The following is a 23,591-nucleotide window of genomic DNA, read 5'->3' on the forward strand; positions in this document are numbered from 1 at the left end:
GAGTTCGACATGCGATCAGGGGCGGCGAAACACTTTACGCCCGAGTGGGTAGAAAGCATAGGCTGAGGGGTTCATTAGTAAGGATTGTTTCCCTTTTCGCAATGCACACGGTTACATTACATTCACATTAAATCACGTTCGTTTATGCAAATGGAATTGTGGTACATCGATGTCTTCAAATGTGTGTAGTGCGAGATACATGCATTGCGCATCTAAATTTTTTGAACTGGTTCAAAATTTCGAGTGGGTAATTACCAACTCGGTTATTTTTGAGCAGGTAGTGCTACCCATACTACCCTCGCTTTCCGCCGGCCCTGCATGCGATTACTAATGTTGATCTCGAATCTGTCGAACTAAGTGCTTTCAGGGCAGCCTGACTGTCAGAGCAAAAATAAACCCTTTTACCGAAATTCCCTGTTGATCTGCCGATTGCACGCCACACAGAAGCGCGAAGATTTCTGCTTGTAATACGGTACAGTATCTATTCTACTTCGCTAGTCTGTTTCTTTTGTACATCTATTGGTTTGCTTTTCTATTAGGGACCGTTCATAAATTACGTAATGCAAAATTGCCCAAAATTGACTCCCCCTCCCCCCATGTAACAAAATGTCACAAATTTCTCTATCACCCCTCCCCTACTACGTAACAAATTCTTCGAAATATTTTTTTGTTTAGTAAAAACATGTTACGTAACGATCTAGCTTACTCCCCTCCCCCATACGTCACAACATGTAACAACTTGTCGTACCCCCTCCCCCCCTAAACGCGTTCCGTGATTTATTAATGGTCCCTTATTGATGTATAACAAAATAGTATCGGTCAATTTATACACTTCTAAACAAGCTCTTTGCATCTTTTTTCTTTATTAGGCATGTTATGATTCCTTTTATTAGTATATCTACTATATGCTATCTATACTCATATAGGTACAAACGCTCGGGGCCTTCGCGATAACACAAACCTGGCCACAAACGCGACCATGCAATTGCAATAATCCACATATACTTACGCCCGCGGTTTCGCCTACATGAAAAACCCCGGTAGCTAAGTAAACGTAGCATCTTTAAACTTCCAAAAGCCGTCTCAAACATTAACCCACCACTCGCGCGATCATGAAACGGTCACGTCCGGAAGTCTTACCTCGTTCCTAACAGCCTGGACTAATGTCTTCAGTTGAACCAACCAAAAAGTGACGCTCATATTCACTAAACAACACATTCCAACATGACATGACCTTGAACTCTAGTGCTATGGGGAAACGGACTCTCTTCTACTATCTGTACCATACACTAAAAATTATGCATCAGACTCACTGTTCGCGCGCGATCAAGCAAGAATACACGCTATATCGTTATAAAACACGTTAAACAATACAAATGCTTGAGCCCTTCGCGACCATCCAGGGCACCTACACGATTATGAATCGGTCACTTCCGGATGTTTCTTTCCTTGATATCAGCAGACTAGGTCCACGCCTTCAATTGGATCATTTAAAAAAAGAAAGCTCTCATATCCACTGGACACCACGTTACATGGCGACATGACCGAGGACTCCAGTGATATGGGGTAAATACTCCCTGTCGGAATGTTAATTGTACACCGAAAACTAACTATCAGAATGAAGGTTCGCGTGACCATCCAAGAACGCACGCGTTTATAGGAACAGCCACACGGTTACAAAATCCAGTCTTGTACTCGCGAAGTCACATGAACGCACATGTCACAAACACGTTAACATACGAACGCTTAAGCCCTTCGCAATTAACAACGCACACCTACGTTCGCGATCGCGCAAACTTAATAACACCTGGTAATTAGGAGAACGTTTTAGCACTTACGAAGTTTCAAACGCTGTCCAGGAAACCTTCGCACACGGTTTTTAGTTTGTTCTTTTCGTAGCCAGAAGCACAAACGGTTTCACGTTACACTTGGAAAGCAATTCGAAAAATGCTACCACAGCGCGGAAATAGTGGTCATAATTCCCTCCGAAGGCTCCGGTCCTGTCTTCTGAACGGATAGAAAGTTGCTTTCACAGGTTATCACGGTTATCACCGTCCATTACCAGTTCACAATCGTGTAGTTCGAACGGTTGCAGATAGCACTCTGCATTCGTACTGATGTATGTTGTCAAACCTCGGACACGCATGTTCACTTCTGATAATAAAAGTTCCTAATGATGCAGCCAGAACCAACGTTTTACGTTGGTAATATAGTTAAAAATTTGAAAATTTACCGAATATTGTCCAGAGGAAGTATTTCCTATATTAGGTCAAAAATTTTGTTTTATTAATAAGAGCAAAAGGATACCAAGGATACAGATCCTGATTTGGAAATGAACGAAAACAAGCACAGCCACTTTAATTTGGTAATGTTGCCAGTTTCATTTTTTTCGCCATATCAAACCTGTCAAGACGAATTGGGTTGTGTAATTTGCTCGTTCATTGAGCCAAAAATGGATGACCCGTTTGTATGGGACATTGGCGTATTTAATTTGTATTTGATAGAAGTTTCCTTTATGGAAACACGGTTCTTGAACCAAAGCTATAGAAGCTTTTTCTTTCTGCACACGGCGGATCGATTCATTGATGTACGTTTATGCTGAAGATTAATTTGTGCTACTCTAACCATACTCGATCACAGTAGTACACATTTCATCATCAGCCATTGTTGTACAGCAGCTGTAAGATACCAAACACGTTGCTTATAATCGCCTAATGCGAACGCCGACATGGATGTTAGGGACCTGACCACCATTTGAATCCCACGATTTGCGAAGAAACAAACGTCCACTTTGTCAAATATTCGCTTAACACAGTAAGGGTAAGACCCATGACACTCCGTGCGCGACTGGTATGTTTTAGTCCTACCAGCCATTCATTCCTCGGCACGGAAAAACACCTTGACTTGAGGACTCCTGTTTTAAGTCGCCTCTCACGACACGGGAGCAGGAGCCCAGTGGATCAATTCTTGGTTAAGAAACTTCAACCCGCCGGATGCCACACGGCCTCTAGGCTGGTTTTGTCCGGAGAAAGAGACTGTTATCAACCCCTTAGTGGACCCTAACCGTCACAGTCAATCTGGATTGTCTTGTCTTTTTATGGATGACGTTATGGTTCATACATTCAGTTAAAAAGTTCGTAAAATTGGGTTTCATATCAACCGAGTGTTTATAAATATGGGTCATCAGTGTACCTGTGTAACCTGTGGGACTAGTTTAGACGTTGTCGCTATTTTGTACTTTCTAATGGAAAAGGCTGATGGAATAAACAAACGGCCTGAAATTAGTACTATGAAACTACACATTTCGAGTATGCACTCTTGCAAAAGCAAGAATCGGACTAACATTCCTTCCCTATCCTTCTACGTTCTACGTTCGGGCCTGGCCGGCGCCGGTATTGATCAATAAACATTTTAGGATTACCAGCAGTTGCACATTGAAAGATGCTTCGCTACTCCCAAGCATAATTATCTACTGATTCCCTGTGCAACTTCAGCTAGTCCAGGTCGATAACGGAGTAGCAGCCAGGGGTGGTCGCATAAGCTCAAGCTGAAACTACAAATTTCGTGTATGCTTCACACATACGGTAGATGCTAAGTGTTATAACAACTCAAACCATTGCTTAATTTGTATTGAAAATTAATTTGTATTGAAAGCTATGGAATGATAGTTTGCACCACTAGGGGTCGATTTATTCACCCTCGCTTAGCAGTTAAGACAGATTTAAACGGCTGGTGAAACTGGTTTAAAAGTTAAGCGATGGTGAAGAAATCGGTCCTAGGTGACCTTTTTTGTTGAGTATGGTTCAACTGTAGGCAAAGACCTAGGCTTCTAAGACCGAGAGTCGGGGCTCTCGGGAGTGTACAATTCACGATCGCGTGGAAACGGGCTTTTGTATGATTGTGCTTGAAGCTGCGTTTATAAATACGTATAGGCTAACGCACTTTTGACTAGTATTACACAATCGATCCTGGCCATTCCCGGAATCTTTTCAAGTACACCGATTTTGAAACGTTATGATGCAGTCCGTGAATATCAAGCATCGAATCCTGTGAGGTATTCCTATGACTCACAGAACGCACTGACACGGCGCCATATTTAAATACTGTGTAATGCTATCATTAATATAAATTTGATGTCTATGTCTTTGATTCAACAGGTGTTATGGAAATTATTTGCTTTGTGTGTAAAGCTGTATTCGATGATGTCGATGCTTACAGAGCCCATGTTCACGTACATCGATTCAGCAGATCATTTCAATGCAATATAAACGGATGTAACATCACTTTCAAGACCTACACCGTTTTTGTAGCACATATAAGGCGTTGTCACTCAATCGAACGTGTATCAGACGATTCAATATTAAAGTGTACTGCTGACGGTTGCCTGTATTTCCACAATAGTTTCCAGACAATGGCCAAACATCTCAGGGATCACCTTTCGCAAGGCATATCGGTTTATTGTCCATTGAATTGTAGAGCAAAGCCATTTATGACTAGAAACAGTTTATCCATTCACAATATGTACTATCATAATCATAGAGATAAGCAGCCAGTTACTTTCAATTCGAAAACCGAAAAAATAGATGGGACAGTGGGATCGTCATCCCTGCAATCCAATAATACGGAGGAAACTGATATCAGTGCTGTTACACAGAACGATGAAAGCTATATTCTAAATGCTGAGAAATCAATTGGTTTGATGTTTTTGAACCTGCTATCAAAGCACCATGTAGCTAATGAGGCAGTACAACAAGTGGTAGAACATTTGAATGAGTTATCTATGATACAACAGAAACACAACGCAGAAACTATTGGAAAGCTTGCTGACAAGCTTCATCTATCTGAATTTGAGAAAAATGAAATTGTGACACGTTTTAGCACTAAAGATTTAAACATTGTTTTGTTCAGTGAGAGAATTGGGATATTTCGCTCGGATTACATGCGCAAAAAATATTTTAAACAAAATTTCAAATACGTAGATCCCGTCAAAGTTCATCTCGGATTGAACAAAATGAGAAAAGAATGTTTTCTTTATTATGTTCCCATTCTCGAAACCTTGAAATCTATTTTCGAAGTCGAATCAAATTACGATGCAATTTTCTCTGAAAAAGGAAGAGTAACAGGATTTATGTCCGATTTCACCGATGGTTTATGTTACAAGAACAGTCGATTCTATAATCAAGCAAATGTTATTTCAATATTCTTGTATCAAGATTCCTTCGGGACCGTCAACCCATTAGGTGATGCTAAAAACCGTCACAAAATAGTTGGAGTTTATTACACAATAGCAAATACTCATCCTTCACAGCGTGCTAGCACCGAAAACACATTCCTTGCGCTACTCTGTCTTGAAAAGGACCTACTAGAATTCACAACAGAGAACATTTTCAAGGTATTGATCCAGGATCTAATGGAACTAGAGACCCTCGGAATAACAGTTACCGTTCGGGGATCGTCACGTATTGTTCGGGGGACACTGTTTGCAATTCTAGGAGATAATCTTGGCACACACCAAATGGCAGGATTGTCGGCGAATTTCTCCACACAGGAATATTTTTCGAGATACTGTTATACCACTTTGAAAGAATTTCGAAGTGCTCCTTTGCAAAGATGTGAACTTCGAAATCAATTGCGGTATGAGAAGGATATCTATGAAATGGAAATGACTGGAAAAGCTGTAAAAGGTATTAAAAAACGGACTATTTTCAACGAACTGCAAGAATTCCAACTGTTTGATTATGGATTACCACCGTGTGTAGCACATGATTTGTTTCTTGGTTGTTTCAACTATGATATTATGCTAGTATTTCGTGCGTTTATAAGGAAACGATTCATTGGCGAAAAGTTTCTCGCGAGTAGAATAAATTATTTATTCAAAAAATTACAGCTGCATTCTCAAATAACCCTGAACATTAAAAAGGACTGTATTACAAGTAAAGCCGTAGATGTGTGGCGTTTAATACAACTGTTACCAATGCTGTTGATGAAAACTGGCGGAGTATACGATACCAGAGAGTTTAAGATGTTGATGCTCCTTAAACAAATAACTGATCTCATAACTGCTCCAATAATTTCAGAAAGACAAATTGGAATTTTGCGATTGGCTATTAATCATTACATTGGAATTAGAGCAGAGCTTTTCTCCTCACCTCTTCGGCCTAAACATCACTATCTATGGCATTATCCCCATTTGATCCTGCAGTTGGGACCACTAATGCCTTTCTGTACACTGACAGGAGAACGAAAGCATTCCTATTTCAAAACAACCTTGCGTCACGCCAGTAATTACAAAAACATTCTCAAATTATGCAGTGAACGCCATCAGTACTGGCAAGCATTACTAGGCAATAATGAGAACCGATTCCATAACAAAATAGTATTCGATCAGGTTGTTAAAACTTATGACGACCTCAACGAAGATGAAAAGCAACTCATGAAAATTTTTGCTATGTGTGATGCATCGTATACATACGCAGAATCCATGATTTATTACGGATATTCGTTTAAGAGAGATGTATGTATATTTCTGGAGTACGACAATTCAGAAACATATTATTTTGTGCTGCGCATAAAAGGAATTATATATAATACCGATTCAAAAAGCATAACTGTTTACGGAAAAAGAATCACAGTTGAATCAATTACCGATGTAGGTTTAAATATAGTCGACCAAGTGGACATAGAGGATCAAGACGTCAATGCAACATATGAGTGCGTAGAGCTCTCTAGTTTAGCCGATATCACGCCACTTAAAATTTACACTTGTGATAGACGAACCTTCATTTTCCATCAGCATGCTATACCGCTTAAATAGGGTAAGTCTTTCAAAGGAAGTATATATTCACTTTTTGTAGTCTGCATGGGTGTATGTTAGAAAGGATCTTTACCTTTCATATTTTACTAACATGATTAATCCACTGAAAACTATAACCACAGACAAACAGATAAAACACCATGAGGAAATTACTCCAAGAACTATCGTTCGGAGCAGAACAACCTTTTACACGGTTCCAAACGTTTCTTTGCAAGTCAGTTATCCTTAATGCGCAGGAACAAGTCTGTCTCCGGTATACTTGCGCTTATGCTAATAGTGCTAGAATAACAGACGTTTAGGCTTGATTCAAAATGTGTATAAACACTCGCAACTGAAATTACGAATAAATCAGACGTCTGCAACGGTGGACAAACATTTGTAGGTGGCGCAATGATCAATGCAATGCAGTTGGAGTGCGGTTATCAAACGCATGTTTTCAGTTTACCTTTGACAATTTATATTAACCCTAACTGACTAATTTTCAACATGAACTCTGGCTAGGCCAAATTTCGCGTTAATAGGTTAGCAAATGTGTAGAATTGTTTGATATAACGAAGTGAGGTATTATTCTACACGAGCTTTAATAAAACTCATTACAATTCTTTTCCCTAGAGTTTTTACTGGTCTGCTTCTTCTGGTTTTCCTGTCCTCCATACTACTATCACTGAGAACTGACATAAAAGTAAAGTGTTCAACTTGCGTAATAAATTAAACTGTCGCTTTGAAATGACAACAGCAAGTAGCAACTTGCCACTGGTCGGCGCTTCGATCGGCCAGTCGTCGCTATACAGGACTTGTATGCAAACTTGGATACAATGGTGACTCACGCATGCAAACCAGTATGCGATGGTGATTTTCAACGCATTTTCATTTAAATGTTAACACAGGTTTTTCGGGAAAGTTTGTTCTAGCTTATATGTCTATTCTCTGTGCTACTATCTATTACCTGATCTTTTGAATTGGAAGAATACCTAATATGATTTTATAATATGACACTAAACCAAAATGTTCTTTTTATTTTGCATCCCATCAGGGCTACTTTTGCATCTTAAACAATACATCTTATCAACTCAACAAAACAATCCTATCGAATAATGAATACATCGAAGTTAATTAGGATTTGCAATTCATCACGAAAGAAGACCTTCGTCAAAATCATTCCAACAGTGGCTAATTTGTTTCAGAAAGGTAGTATGGGGAAATATTCAAATTCAATCAATTAAAGCAATTCTATTACTTAACAGCACAACATTTTTTTAATGAGGAGTATGCGAGAATAGTTTTGGAAGAGGACGGATCCAGCATTATGGAGAATGACGTTGTGGATGCATGTGCGGATGGAGGATTAGTACTGATGTTACTAAAGAAAGATGAGAGTTGGACTCCATTTGAATCATCGATCGACGCTGCTTCGAAAGCATCGACGTTTGTGTATGATGACATTCAATATCTGGTAAGCACAATCATTATTGCATAACGAATGAATAGGAAATCGAATTCAGTTTCAAATTGACAACACGCATACCTAGTAAAGTTCAGCCGGAAATGAACTGGAATTCTGGCTGGTTGCAGTTCGTACACGGGATCTAGTGACAACCGATTCTAACTAGAGTCGGTTGTGTCACTAGAGCCCGTGTGCGAACTGGAACCAGCCAGGTTCATTTCCTGCTGAGCTTAACTGGGTAGTGGTGCCATATACATACTTAATTAGCACTCTGTGATTACGAGCAATATTAAAGAATTCGTTACAACGCTTTACCTTTTTTTTATTAAATTCACTGAGTTTGTTTTGAAAGTGTTTGTGATGTTTTGGGGTAATAAAGACCTAGAGAAAGTGCACGCGGACAATGTTCCATAGCCAAAATCTCGAAGTTTGTGATTTTTCTTAATAGGGAAACTGTGCGCCTCAGATAATAGAACACTCAGTAGGAGAGACCGAGGCTAGTTGGTGGTGTTTCTAGTTGTGATTTTTTACTGCTTTGATTTAGGTAGCCAAATAGAACACGTTGCATAAAGGGTAGACTGTTGACAACATCTCTGAATTTTATAAACTTGTTGCGTTGTCTTTATTTTTGTAGACAATAATATGTGAAGCGAAGAAAAGCAAATTTTCAAAATTTGCAGGCGATTGGGCGAAGTAAATGTCCCTTGCATTGCCGAGATACACAAGAAAAAAATCTCTTGCTTTGATGACTATTTTTGCACTGTGAATAATGCCGTTAACTTGCCCCGCATGCGTCACCTCCAACTTACCTCAACCGTATATTATATAAAAAATATTTGAAAAACAGCTTTCGTTTGTGATTAGGTGTGATATCCATACCGACATAGAAGGCTCTTTCTGCGCACTACCGAAAAATACAATTATTTGTGAAATAGAAAAATCACCTTAAATAACACAAAATCACAGACCTGTCAGACATGGCACTGAGAAGAGTTCGCTAAATAAAACACGATCATCATTTCGAATTTAAATTTACTTTGCACACTATCACCGCCTCGTGCGGATTCCTTGAACTATATCATGTTTGATAAATTTGTCCATTTGATATGACGGTACAATGGTGTGCGCAAGTAGTTGTGATTCATGGGCAAATGAGCCTAACAACAAACATCAATTAAACAGAGGAGCACTCCGGAGCAGAGAGATAATCGTTCCTGGTTTTTTGCTCCTGTTTGCTCCGAACAGGAATGGTGTACTAGAACAAACCTATATTATTGCGCGCTTCCCACTAACCTGGACTCCGCACTTTCAAAGTGCGAGGGATCAAACTGCTACTGAAAACTGCGAGCTATCAAAACACATGTATTTCAAATGATAGAGATGGTACTTTCATAGACAGATCATTCGTGGTTAGTTCGAATGATCTGTCTATGAAAGTACCATCTCTATCATTTGAAATACATGTGTTTTGATAGCTCGCAGTTTTCAGTAGCAGTTTGATCCCTCGTCTCTGAGAAGAATTTTATAGAAGAATAGTAAGTGCGCAGTGCTGTTAGAATCTAGTTTTTAGAGCCTCAAGCAATACCATCTTCTCATATTTCAAATAAGCGCATCTTGGGCACAGACTAGAAGACATAACACTCCAAAACTATTCTCCGACCGCTTTAACGGTCATTTAAAATATAAATTTAGTTTTTCTGTACGTCGCTTTCGGTAGATTTTCTAAAAATCTGCTCTGGCTCAGTTTATAGAAACAATGAATACTTCAAAATATAATACAATATTGATGCACATTTTTCCGACTGTTTAGTGCAAATATAGTATACCTATCATTATTCAAAAATTTTGAAAAGGGGTCCAATATTGAAAGGTATGTCGTAATCACGACAAAAGAATTGAGTTGTCAAAAAGTTCCTTATTTTGGTAAAACTAATGAAACTACAATGTTTTTTTTTTTTTTAAATTTCAGTATGATATCGAATCCAGCTCGCCGACCACATCTACATTAAATTCAATTCTCCAATCACCCAACCGAGTATCTAAATCGGTACATAATTCGCAGTCTGATGCAGCAGATGAATGTATCCCACCTAAAAAAATGATTCAATCACTGCTACCCGATGACGTTCCAGGAATGAATTTGGCCAATCAGTGTGAAGATCAAGAACCTTCATGTACGATGAAACGATCATTCGAGCAAAAAGATGTTACAATAGAGTATGAGTTAGAATTAGACTATTCGAACGAACCTGTAGGATCGCACACTACATCTTGCAGCGGTTCCAATCTTGTTGCTTTGAAACGCAAAACAAAAATAGATGCTTCTACGGCAGTACTGCTATCCAAGTTCGAAATCGATTGGTCAAGTATACCACGTGATATTGTGACTCAATTAGATCGGACTGTGGATCATGATAAAGAAAGTTTTTTGAATGAAACTGACTACAATCGATTGGTTGACCACATCGTTGGTCAGTTGCGAAATATTACGCCGTCAATCCCTATTTCCACTTTTCGCCGGGTAGCTGAAACTGTTTCTTCGATGTACTCATTCTTCATTGATATGGACGACGATGGCATGATAATTGGGAACGGATCTAGTAGCTTAACAGAAAAACTGAAGAATAGAAATTCATATTTGAACCGAGCGCATAAATCTGGTCAATATGACAAAAAGCAGAAATTTGGCGACGATCCAATGAGGCAGTGCAGAGTTGGTATAAAAGCGGAGTATTCCCTTTCTGGCGAACCTCTCCTACTTGATAATCTCTTAATGAAGCAATTGTATGAAAACCAAGACTGGGATAAAAAACTGCTCGAAACCACAAAATGTTACCTACGATACAAAATTGATCACTGCCCATTGAGTCAATTGATGGAAAACTTTCCAATTGTAATGAAACACAGTTTTATTGAATATCATTTTTCTGAAGCTACGGGAGTGCGACCAGATCAATTTATTGAAAATTTTATTAAAAAGCGTGAAAAAATAATCAAGGTATCTCAAACATACCGCGACAAAAACGTGCACATTGCAGATACAGCTGAGGATATGGATGTAATGGTGGGAATATCCAGGATGTTGAAAGAAGATATCAGCGAAATAGTTTGTCAGTTGGAGGTACATAAATTAATATTCTGATTATTCTTTAATTATTTCAAACTAATGCAACTCTACTGATCAAAACCCATAAGTCACAGTAATAAAAGCTAGTTAAAGGTTGCAGATATTTCCTGTGTCGTGCTAAAGTATTTTTTAACTAACTTTAAATCGCATTTTTCTCCCATGTCATGGCAATATATGTACATGGTACAATTATGCAAATAACGCCTGTTTGCGTAGCTAGCAAAATATCTACGTTAAAAATAGATTAGTTTAGAAATAGTTTTACGCAAGGCTTCTTCGCCTCTTTCTTCAAGGTAAAAAATTCGGCTGCGTACATGCGAAGATTACATATTAAGAAGACTGATGCCCCTTTCCTTCCCAGTACAGCACCTCTATTGTGCGAAGGTAGGAAGCTCGACGTAAAAGTATGTATGTGTTGGTGAATCACTATGAAAAGTACTACCTTTACACGCAAGAGGTGTTGCTGATGTCTCCAGATTCTGGACAGAGTTACCAGTCTTCTTTATATGTAGTTTTTGGTACAAGGTAACCAATTTTCCATCTGCGCTGCGTTCGTTCCAAATACGTGGTTTTGTTTTGTTCTATGAGGGCGCATACCGTCACAACTTGTTTACGATATATTGAATCATTCTATGCTAGTTGTAACGTTGAGTTTACATCCAGAACAGAAAACAAACGCTAGTTGAAAGCAGGCTGTTTCAATATTCAACTGCAACGAGAATATATTATCGTGAAAACAAGTAAAACCAATAAAGCTCACAACGAAACTTTCTCTCATTGCAGGAAGAAACTTCAAGCGATCTGATAAACAAACTTCATCCAACGATTGTTATAGTAGGTTAGTGGATTTATGATATACGTACAAAACTGAGATTATAGTTTTAGTTTTATTGAAAGACCCACAATGACTTTTAACTTCTTTACTATTTTTTTGTTTTTGGTTAGTTTTTGATATCTTTTACTCGAACTGATTAACAACTCGATTACTTGCACAACTTCTTTAGCTGGATCGATATAGTGGTTCATTCAGCGATCTATTACTGTATAAGTTTACTACAACCGACATGAGACTATTTTAAGATTTGGCACGAGATTATTAGAGAGTTGATGCACAATTCAGCGACTCGTGCTATGACAAATGCATCTTGCCCAGATTTTTACTACAAGACATTTCTTGAGCGTTTTTTTCAAAACGTCATATCTGCAATGAGTTACTCTCTTTGTTTACTTTCTCTTTCAATTTTTACGGCGTCACTATAACACTTTTCACTTATTTTACAGTACAGATCGAAAGACGGTGGTTTTAACTAGCATATTATGCAAAGAGTTGAGGGGTAAATGTTAAAGTGACCGAATTATTAACAGAAGAGAAAGTAAACAAAGAGAGTCACTCATTGTAGATATGACGTTTTGAATAAAAGGTCTAGATTTATATTCTATTACAATTGACGCATGAAATCGGAAAGTGTAACTCACTATAAAGAGGGAACAACTGAATGGCCTACGTCCAAAAGGGAGCAACCCACAATTTTCATTAAATTTTTCTAGCTTCGGTGTTGTTTTTTAAGAGCTGTAGCTGCTCGCTTGCGGCCTCGATTCGACGGTTTGCGCAGTGGAGCTTTGGGAAATGGCTGAAAGTCTTCAATTGAAATTAATCACTTGACACTACATTAATAGTAGTGACCTATAATGTCCCCAAATGGCTGACAGATCGTGCCCCCAAGCGTACGTTAAACCAGAATTAATTTTTACATAAGAAAAAACTGCCCTGACTTCTTAAAGTCTCGGAAAATCGAACGAGAAATCTCGAGTTTCCATAAGATACAAAGTGGGTTACACCCTTTTCGATCCCAGCTGGTACTGGGGTTACCTCTATGGTCAACTTTTATTGCTAAATGCAAAAATGCTAAAAATAATTTTTAAATTTCTCAAATGACAGTACAGGTAGATTACTTAAAACTATTAAAAATGCAAAAAAGTCACTTTCCAAATAAATGTGGCTTATCCCTTTTGGATGCCGGGCATTCAACTGTTTCAACGTAATTTATTTAAAATTGTATGCTTATAATTTATACAAAAATCCTTTCATCAGTCTTGTCGGTTTGTCAGTGCTATAAGACCACATTACAATTCTAAATTTAATACCATATTTGTTTTTATTCCAGGTTCGACGAGACAATCATACTACATTCATGCACAGAACAGTAGGGTTAGCGAAAACTTCGAAAGTTTTATTTTAGCCATTCAGCATCTAGTTATGGTCTATTTTGTGTATTATTTTTCATATCCATCTAACTTATCTAAAACCTTGGAATTTTTGCAACTATATTTTTATAAACTTAACCCGTTCAAAGGATCTCGATCAAAGGCCACATTAGTCGGGCAGCAACAACGATTAGTACGTGCGCTGATGCTGAAAATAGCTAAATTTAAAAGCACCGTATAGACATGTTTGTTATAAACAGAAAATTGAAATGATGCATACAGCTGACAAACTCTGTCGAAAAAATCCGTACACCATGCGGACTGTTTGCATGACCGTGGTAAACGATCGCGATTCGTTGCAGCAGGGTGTACGGATTTTTTTCGTCAGAGTTGATCAGCTAGCATACCTATATATTAGAACTGCTCATTCATTATATTGATATTATATGGTATTACTCGAATAATAGTGTTTTGCCCTCCATGTCCAGGATGCCCTCCTATTCTTGGATACGAAAATGATTTATACAGTAATATTTCGATTATATCACGCCTAGTTATATATACAGGTGGATGTATATATATATAAAACAATATAGAGCTACATGTATATACAGTCATTTAAATATATACATACTGATTTACATTTTCATACTTTGATTCGTACATATACATATGTATATACAGATACATGCATACATATATGGATATATAAGCGTGATATAATCGAAACATTACTGTACTTCAAACGGTAGGGTAGGGAAAATTAGAAAGACGACCAGATTTTCAGCTAATGCAAACTTCAATAAACGTGTTCAATGTAATATACAAAACGGCACTGTAACATGCAGGAATTAATCCTTCAATTTCTTACAAATTACGTGTATTTTTCCATACAAGTCTTGTCACGTCAGGGAAGCTTGATCAAGTATACAATTATGTTTCGAAAATATAGACACGTTTTTGCTAATAATTGAGAAGTACTTCACAGCAAGTCTCCTTAGTTTCCTATAACTTATTTAATCGATTATAATATAACCAAGTGTTGTAATTATTACGAATTAAACAGCTGGGTAATATGCAAAGTGTGAAACATATTTACAAAATGCTGCATTGATGTCGATGCATGTACTCCAAGTGTAGTTTCGGAAGGATCGAATGTTAGCTGAAGATTATCATATAAGTTAATTATATCAACGAATACGACCCCAGTACATTGTACCGCCGCGCTATAGCCTACTTTGCGGTTGGGAGCGCATCTGGATTCAACAACTTAGCGGATTGACCACCTTTTCGTCGATTTCAGTTTCAGGATTTGTGTTTACAGAGTAAAGACAAAATGCAAAGTTGTAGCTAGAACCAACTATGCAGAATGCGAGAAATCACACCACAGCAAATCATAGCTTCTATGTTAGGGTAGAAAAGAGCGAAACTGAACGGATTATCAGCCGATTTTTTGCAGCGAGGCTTTATATTGAAATACGAAATTGTACATACAAACATCAATTATACAGCAATTCAAGGCGCTGCAAATATAACCAGATATAACGAATAATTGCGAAAATGATAAATTTGCGATAATCAAAGACATGATACTGCAGTAATATTATATAGGATATTGACATAATCCTGATTAAAAATTGTAGGAATGACTAGACAAAAATAAATTGGTAACTTGACTAGACAAAAATAAATTGGTAACGGTAAATGTTAGCGAAATTATGGAGGTTTGGAGAAACAGCATGCTACCTTTATTCTTGGAAAGTACAAAGTGATTCAAAGTTCATTTTGAGTAATTACTAAGATTGATGTTTGATTAAATGTTCAATATGCTTATATTATTTTCAGTTACATGAACCATGTATAGCCAAAAGGTCCAATGCAATAGTCATAGTCATAGCAAAAACTAAACTTGATTTAACTTTATTTCGTATCGTGATCGAACAAAAAAATTATAAAGAATTCCAGCAATCAACTTATTTAGTCTTTAGTATTGGTTCGTGAATCGAGTGAATACGAAAATATAATCCTTGGTAATGGTTATTTATGGTGGTGCAAAATAAACATCGAGCAAAATATTGCTATCAGAAATACTCGATCGCGGTATTCTTGTTTACATAAAATTTCTTGATATTTCTGCTGAAAATTTTCCAGCTTCATGCATTATATATATATATATATATATATATATATATATATATATATATATATATATATATATATATATATATATATATATATATATATATATATATATATATATATATATATATATATATATATATATATATATATATATATATATATATATATATATATATATATATATATATATATATATATATATATATATATATATATATATATATATATATATATATATATATATATATATATATATATATATATATATATATATATATATGTGTGTGTGTGTGTGAATGAAGCTGCCAAACTTTCATCCAAAATAGCGAGATTTAAGCAATGTAACAGAAAACTGAATCAAGCGTTTCTGAGCATAAAATTTTGCTCGATATTTATTCTGTACCTCATCGTACCTTGTTTTCTTTTACGTCATTCGCCATTACATCGTTCGCCATTCCATCGTTCGCCATTACATCGTTCCCCGTTACATCGTTCGCCGTTACATCGTTCGTCATGACATCGTTCGCTCTTACGTCGTTCTCCAAAACATCATTCGCCATTGTATCGTTCGTCTTTACATCGTTCGCCATTACATTGTTCGACATTACATTGTTCGCCATTCAATCGTTCGCTATTACATCGAGATCGCCACACCGTTTTACAACACGTCTTTCACATTACATCGTTTCGCGTACGTCGTTCTAGTGTAGCGCTCAATCGAGTAATATCACAATACTCAATCTAAAGAGCGCTGTGCAGCGATTATGATGTAATATCACAATTTTTTTTTTGCTGTGCACGGATCAAATTGTCCTCATCGCTTTCTGTGTTTACACGGTAAAAAAACTTTACCCATTTTATGTATTCATATTGCCCATTTTCGGAAGTTATTAGAGCTGACAAAAAATGGGTATTTTTTTGTTTCTAACAATGAGTACTTTTTATCCATTTCACAACTACTCGATGAGGTAATGTCAATGGGTATATTGATCTTGATAATGGGTGAAAAATCCTTAAGCATTATTTCAAGCGAGTTAACCTGCAAACTAAGGATCGTAGTGGAACCTGCAAATTATCGCCCTGCATCGGAGTCCGTGGCGGAAACGGAACATTTCGGCAATGCTCCGAAAACAACGTCTGTTTAGACTACTGAGGATGTTGAAAATTATGCGCCAGTTCGGCATTTTTAGAGCAGCCAAAAGATCCAACCATCAAAAATATATCCAGTTGGCGGTTTTATTATGTTAAGTAGTTTTAGAATAGGATTTCTATCTAGACTCCTATACTTTTATGAGGAAACAATAATGTGAAATGAATGTTATTTGATGTTTTTTTTAAATTCAGAAATAATTCTATTGACAGTATTTTTCATCCTGGCGCGAATTTCATCAATGGGTATTTTTTACGCATTTTGTTGTAACAGTTCTGCGAAAAATAATGGGTGAAACATACCCAGGTTGACGTACAAAGTCTGTGCTCATTTATGGGTACAAACCTAGGGGCAGATCACTTGTGATGCATTTTTAAAAATCAGCGAAATTAAATGCATTTATTTCCATCAAAATAGAAATTCATAATGTATTTTGCGTTGCGTGCAATGTTTTTGCGTTGCGTGCAATGTTGTTTGCGTTGCGTGTAAAGCTTAGTATGCACCTCTTGCGAAATGAGCTTGCGGAAAAATTCTCCTTATTCCGCATGGAATTTTGACATTTGTTCACGAAAACTTGACAACCAAGTTTCAGTGCGTTTGCCATCAGATGTCGCTTCTGACTGTTGAAAAGAGATCAGCTGTTATTTGTTTATATTTTTGCTGAAAATAAAATTATTGATCATTTCCAAAAAGCAAAATATATTTTCATAATGTAATGTTTTTTACTCTAATTTTTTGAGCCGAGGTGTAAATTATACAACTAGACAATTTGTGTAGACCCTAAAAGTCCAGTGAAAAGTGACTACCTCTCAGTATGAAGTGCAAGTATGGTAACCAATAGCGTTTTCATTCCACTCCTAACGGGTATTTTCCAGATGATAGGTGCAGATTTCTATGGAAAAACAGCTTTCGCCAAAGTTCATGTGGTACAGCGGTCCGAATACGGAAGCACTTATACCAGTGAGAAGGTTGTTGAGTAGCACAATTTAAACTTCTACAAGAAAGTCTCGTTAGGTGGTTGTAGTTGTTGGTTACAACCAAGTCATCTTCAAGTTAACAAGACTATTCAATTCTGCGGAGCACCGAAGGGATCGATCACAATAAATAAAACGATCCCTTTCAAGGTTCAATTCAACCAAAAGCAGCTACGTTTAGCGTCAACGCTTACTAGCAGCTAATATTAAAAAAGACTGCAGAGCCCAGAACAACCGTAAGGTATGCGAAAAGATTTACCGATTTTGTCGCATGATAAAATGTATCTAACAAGATTTGAAGCTTCATGAATACTAAGCTAATTTTCAAATTTCAGATCACCTACAAAATCGATACCCGTGCGCCTTGTTTTTTTGTAAGTGTATTTCTTCAAGCTGACGCTACCGCCGACATCAACTAAGCCACTGTAATCACACTCTACAAAGTCATCCACGCACTCGTCAAGATTAACCTGAACATATATTGCGAACTTTGGTTCCAAATCGCACCAAGTATAGTTATCGGGGGCGGCGCTAAAAGCGTGAAGCACCTTTAGCTATAAACAAGTTCTTTCAATACCGACTGTCAGTATTAGTCTACACTACTTTCTATTTATTTTAGGTCTTTCAATTCAATTGATTCTCGCTACCAAAACTATTTGGAAAAATGAGTGTAAGGCTTGTCCATTCCTTTGTATTGGTCATACTTTTGCAATAACAGGAATGAAATTAATAATAAATGCGTCATAAGATCCGACAAATTTGTCTAAGTCCGTCAGTCCGAGTTTATTCTTGTTACAGTATCTGAAATACTGCGTCATAACGTCCGGAATCTCATGACGCACACTGACATTGAAATGTTATGACACAGAGGTAATGCTTAGTATTCTGGTTCATACTAAAACTAAAAAGCAATATTACTAAAAAATACTGAACGATTTTCGTTGAGATCTCGGTTGAGAAATTACTGTCATGTGATTTCTCTGAACACTGGAGGTTTGCTTATCATTTTTTAGACAGATTGAAAATAAATCGCCATTTTCTTCACACCTATGGCATATTGTATGCCGATAAGTTTTCAATCGTGCAGATCATTTATTTTAGGTTGGCAAGGGAACTTCGTGGATTGAGAGAATGCACGAACAAACTCGCTACTGGGATCAATGTGAGGATCTGTAAAAAAAACTCGCGAATCAGTCCGTTAAGCAAGCCGGGATGTTAGTGTACTTATCTCATTTGTTGTAATATTGAGGTGATCCAGAAGATTAAGGTTGAACAGAGAATGCGCAAAAATCGAAAACGCAGTACTGTAACAACATTCTACATAAGCTGATTGATTTTTATGAAGATCTAACACACGGTGTGGAAAAAACTGTTTTTTTCGTTTTCAATTTTTGACCATTCTCTGTCCAACCTTAATAATTTAAAATTTTCAAAAGCATGCGGCGCATGGATGGATTCGGAGTGGGACAGCCCTGATAACCATCTTATCATTCAAGAGCCTAACGACCTGTTCAGGGTCATCCAAACAATATGTGGAATAGCTGGACTATATGGGTTAAAATTGGCGTATAATATTTTTATTAGGGAGGACAGCTTAGCGAGCGTGTTCAAAATAATTGCAGAAAGTGTAGCAGATGAAAAAAAAATTAATTTAGATTTCAACTTTCCAACTTTTGGCGATATTTAATTGATACATAAACTGAAAATGACCAAATAAATAAATAATAAAATATCTAAAATAATTAAACATACGAACAAATAGATGGGTATAATTAAATAAATAAACAAATAAATAAATAAGTTTTTAATTAATAAATGAAAAATAGATTAGAATGAATAAACCTATAAATATAAACAGATCAATAAATGAATAAATAAATAGAGACAGGGACAGAGAATGACCGGAACGGAGAGAATAGAGAAACGGTGAAAATTCACCTTTTTATTAGAAACACCGAGAAAAGATGTCCTCAAGCAGGAATCGAACTTGCGATCTCCTAGTTCCTAGTTGGGTGATTACAGGTTCGATTCATGCTTGAGGACATATCTTTTTTCGGTGTTTTCTAGTGACCCATTCATGATCGCAGTGGACTAGTGCTTGAGACCTTGTTGGAAATTTATAAGCGCTAAAACCTTCATTCAATTTCCAGGGTGTATCTGTTGACGAGATCACGGGCATAAGCATGTGTGGAGGACCGCAACTGCATGTTCGCGCCCATGCCGTCGCGAAGACCATGTGCGTTCGTACGTTCGGAATGAGAGAAATTGTGAGTGTATATGAGAAAATATACAATTGATTGTGTTAGTGAGTGCTAGCATGAATCTAATCCAAGATGTAGCAACAAAAAGGAAAATAACATGTCGAATAAAGAAAAAACGATGCAAAAAGATTAAGTAGAAGCGTATCAATTGACCGATACCGTTCACTGAAAAACAAAAATATGCAGAGTTAGCATACTTTCTATTCCCGTCTCTTTTATACTGCTGTGATTTTTATGCATTTTCTAGCATAAACTTGTAATAAGCATTCAATTAGTAGATAGACCGAATATATCCAATGCATACAATATACAGCAGAAGAAACGAAACGCAGATATAAAAGTATGTATAATGCATAAATAAAGGGCGTGTTCGTGATACATGAGTAGTGGAAAAGCAGAACTAGACAAATGAATGAAGTAGAAGAAAATAATACATGTTGCATGCAATCAGACCGCCTGAGCTCGTCCAAACGCCAGCAAATATCTTCCTACCACCAACGCAAACTACATTCTGTTAGAATCCCTTCATGCTACGCTGACCGGGAATGGATGATTTATGTCCATCGGCAAATTAATCGCACCTTAACCTATCCAATCCGATCCTCCCAAATGAGCCGAGTCGAATATACGAATTACGAACACCAGTAAAGTGTCCAACCAATCCAAGGAAGGGCCACAAACCAATCAATCACGCACACCATCTCTGCATTCACTCCCTGACCCAGCCGCCACAAACACTCAGCCAAACATACACATTCAGACATACGACTAGCAAACAACAATTGCACACACGTACTAAAAACCACAATTACTACATCACAACCACTAACAAGCTTCTACCCACATCTATTTAATTAACCTGTGCCCGATGACGAAGTCGAGCGATAAATCGAAACACAATGACCTCCACTGCGAGCCCTGGCCACCAAGACTGCCATTAAACTGTGGAACAATTTTTGCAAACACGGCCCACAGCTAAAGTCAATCTATGCCGACCCGCTAGTCGGCCACGCCAGTGTGCACACGCTGTTGGCTGACCATTAGTTTGGACTGGTGCTGAGTATGAAAAAATACAAACCATAAAAAAGCCAATAACCCCTTTTTGTCTCCTCGATATACCACTATCGAGGCGTTATGCATTGGGTAATAATGTGATCATCAACCATGTTCAACAAAACATCCAAGGATCCTGTCGTTTTAGACTTTTTCCATAAAGTATATTAGAAATAATAAATATATCAAAGATGAACGAAATATCAATCTATCTTATTCCAATCGCACAGATCACACCGACCCGAGAACGTGACATTTCCATGAGTCAGAAATATTGACCGAGCTAACCAGTCTAAAAACACCGAGAAATTAGCTATCCTTATGGTAATCAAATGCACTCCTGTCCTGAACTATAGTCTCATAGCCTAGCAGGATTCACACCATCCATCACCTAAGCGAGTTGATCAATTAGGAACAAACATCAAAATTACTATTTGTATCAGTACTTTCCATGAGCCTAAGTCAGCTTGTCGCTCGCTGCAAACGCCAGCGTTCCCGGGCCGTCAGACGATCGCTTTGAGATTCGTATTTTCAATTACAGACACGAAAATCTTCGTTGCCGAAATAAAACCATACCCAACCTGTTATATATTTTCTTCCGTGCCAAGTTCTCGATCTCCCGTCGGTTTAAATACCCACAATGAAAGATTGCGGGAAGTATATTCGCTTACAAAATCTCCAATAGTATCGCACTATCTGAAGTACGAAATGATATCGACACTATTTATTTATTTATGTCAATGATGCGAAAATCATGAGCCAGTTGGGCATAACATGCGTGGCGACATGAAAACTGCCACATCGGAAGTGACAATAGTATAAAACATCTTGTGTTTCTTCAGACGTATATGTACCGAGATTGTCTTGGATCCGTAATCGATCCTAGTTGGCATGCTCCACGTAACTACACATATACATCCACCATATAATTAGCATGCTTGGGTTTGCTCTTGAGAAAAAAAGATGTTCAGTCAAACTATCACAAAAATATAATTTCTGAAAACTTTAGCTGTCGGTTTTGAACAAGTAAACACTTCCGACAGTTTCCGGTGCAGTGATTTGATTTTTTTCTGGAGGGAGCCCAAACGGTGCATGGCCTGACCGCAGCGAGAAATGCATTTTGCCTTCCAGTGTGGGCGTTTTCCATAGTAATCGATTCGTAGCCGGTGACGAAACCCACTTTGCGAGATAGCTCCAGAATGCCCATGACTATCGAAACCATATTGTTAATGCCTGTTTGCTACTACTGGATATTGAATTTAGAATATTCCGTCCCGTCATACAGCACGCCTCGATGCATAAGCTAGAAATCCAAACTGGCAATTTGGCTTCCGAAAGAAAGTTATCGGGTGATTTGGGACAACGGAACTTTACACTTTTTCGCAACGACACTAATCTATGGTAGATCGATGGATGGTGCTGATGAAAAAGACTGCTCTAGTGATTTTGAAAGTTTGCATGAGTTTTCACCATTCTTTCAACTTATTCACCTATCGTATAACTTTTCACCGTTGCGACTGAATCTGCGTTTGTTCGAGCGTGCTGCAAATAATCATTACATATTGATTAATTATTTTGAGTTAAAAATTCCGATCATATTTTAAAACTTACCATTCGATTATCAAATATTGCATCATAAAATAAAATTCACGACCAAAAAATTTTGACAAATTGCGATGAACAAAATAATAGAAAAAAAACATGACTGAGTTTTTTAATATTTTTTTATCGGAATCTGTCAAAATTTCGCGAGCCTCTGAGCGGAATAATATCGCTGTCCAATATTTCGCAAGGAAAAATCTTGCCTTGGTGACAGCGCATAGAAAGCTGCGCTATCTCGCGGAAGTAATAAGAAACTTATCGTTTGTCGAACCGTGTCTCGGCTAACTGCAATTTTCGTTATCGTTTTCGCGAGAGGTGCGTACCGCTTACGAAAACAAAATGAAATTTTTTTCGCAAGCATTTCGCGGCGTTTTTTATGCATAGGTTTTGTATAGGAAATTTCATTTCGCAAGAGGTGCATACTTAGCTTAAGACGTCAAAACCCTACAGAAAAAGTAGTCCTACATTTAACAAAACGTCGAACAAAGTGGATCAGCGTAGGACGTTTGTTAAACAAACTTTTCTGCGAGGGAGTGCAAAGCTGATGCAAAAATGGAAATTAAATGCATTTGTTCTAATTTGATGCAAATTTGTTATACATTCTTAGAGTGATCTGCCCCTAGGTTCGGCTAGTAACGGTTTGTCCGGAATTTCCATTCAAAGTGGATTTTGACAGTTGGCTTTTAAGCCGTAATCATATGTTTGTCGAGATTTAATTTCCATTTTTACATCAGCTTTGCACTGCCTCGCAGAAAATTTTGTTTAACAAACGTCCTACGCTGATCCACTTTGTTCGACGTTTTGTTAAATGTAGGGCAA

General features: G+C 37.4%; 1 protein-coding gene and 2 long non-coding RNA genes across 3 annotated transcripts; 2 read left to right on the top strand and 1 right to left on the bottom strand.

The window, feature by feature from the left end:
* Positions 1-7,879: 7,879 nt before the first annotated feature.
* Positions 7,880-13,831, top strand: LOC131687485 (uncharacterized). Its single transcript, XM_058971577.1, has 5 exons — positions 7,880-8,002; positions 8,059-8,267; positions 10,228-11,379; positions 12,169-12,223; positions 13,551-13,831. The coding sequence occupies exons 1-5, from the start codon at positions 7,909-7,911 to the stop codon at positions 13,829-13,831; spliced, it is 1,791 nt and encodes a 596-aa protein (XP_058827560.1). The 5' UTR covers positions 7,880-7,908.
* A 3,659-nt stretch (positions 13,832-17,490) lies between these two features.
* LOC131691105 (uncharacterized) lies at positions 17,491-18,631 on the top strand. The gene is made up of 3 exons (XR_009305697.1): positions 17,491-17,707; positions 17,758-18,097; positions 18,192-18,631. It is a non-coding gene; the product is annotated as an uncharacterized LOC131691105 (long non-coding RNA).
* A 3,510-nt stretch (positions 18,632-22,141) lies between these two features.
* Positions 22,142-22,919, bottom strand: LOC131691106 (uncharacterized). The gene is made up of 2 exons (XR_009305698.1): positions 22,782-22,919; positions 22,142-22,712 (listed from the first exon to the last, which is right to left on the bottom strand). It is a non-coding gene; the product is annotated as an uncharacterized LOC131691106 (long non-coding RNA).
* Positions 22,920-23,591: the final 672 nt, after the last annotated feature.

This window comes from Topomyia yanbarensis, chromosome 3 (genome assembly GCF_030247195.1).
Source record: "Topomyia yanbarensis strain Yona2022 chromosome 3, ASM3024719v1, whole genome shotgun sequence".
Taxonomy (NCBI): Eukaryota; Metazoa; Arthropoda; class Insecta; order Diptera; family Culicidae; genus Topomyia; species Topomyia yanbarensis.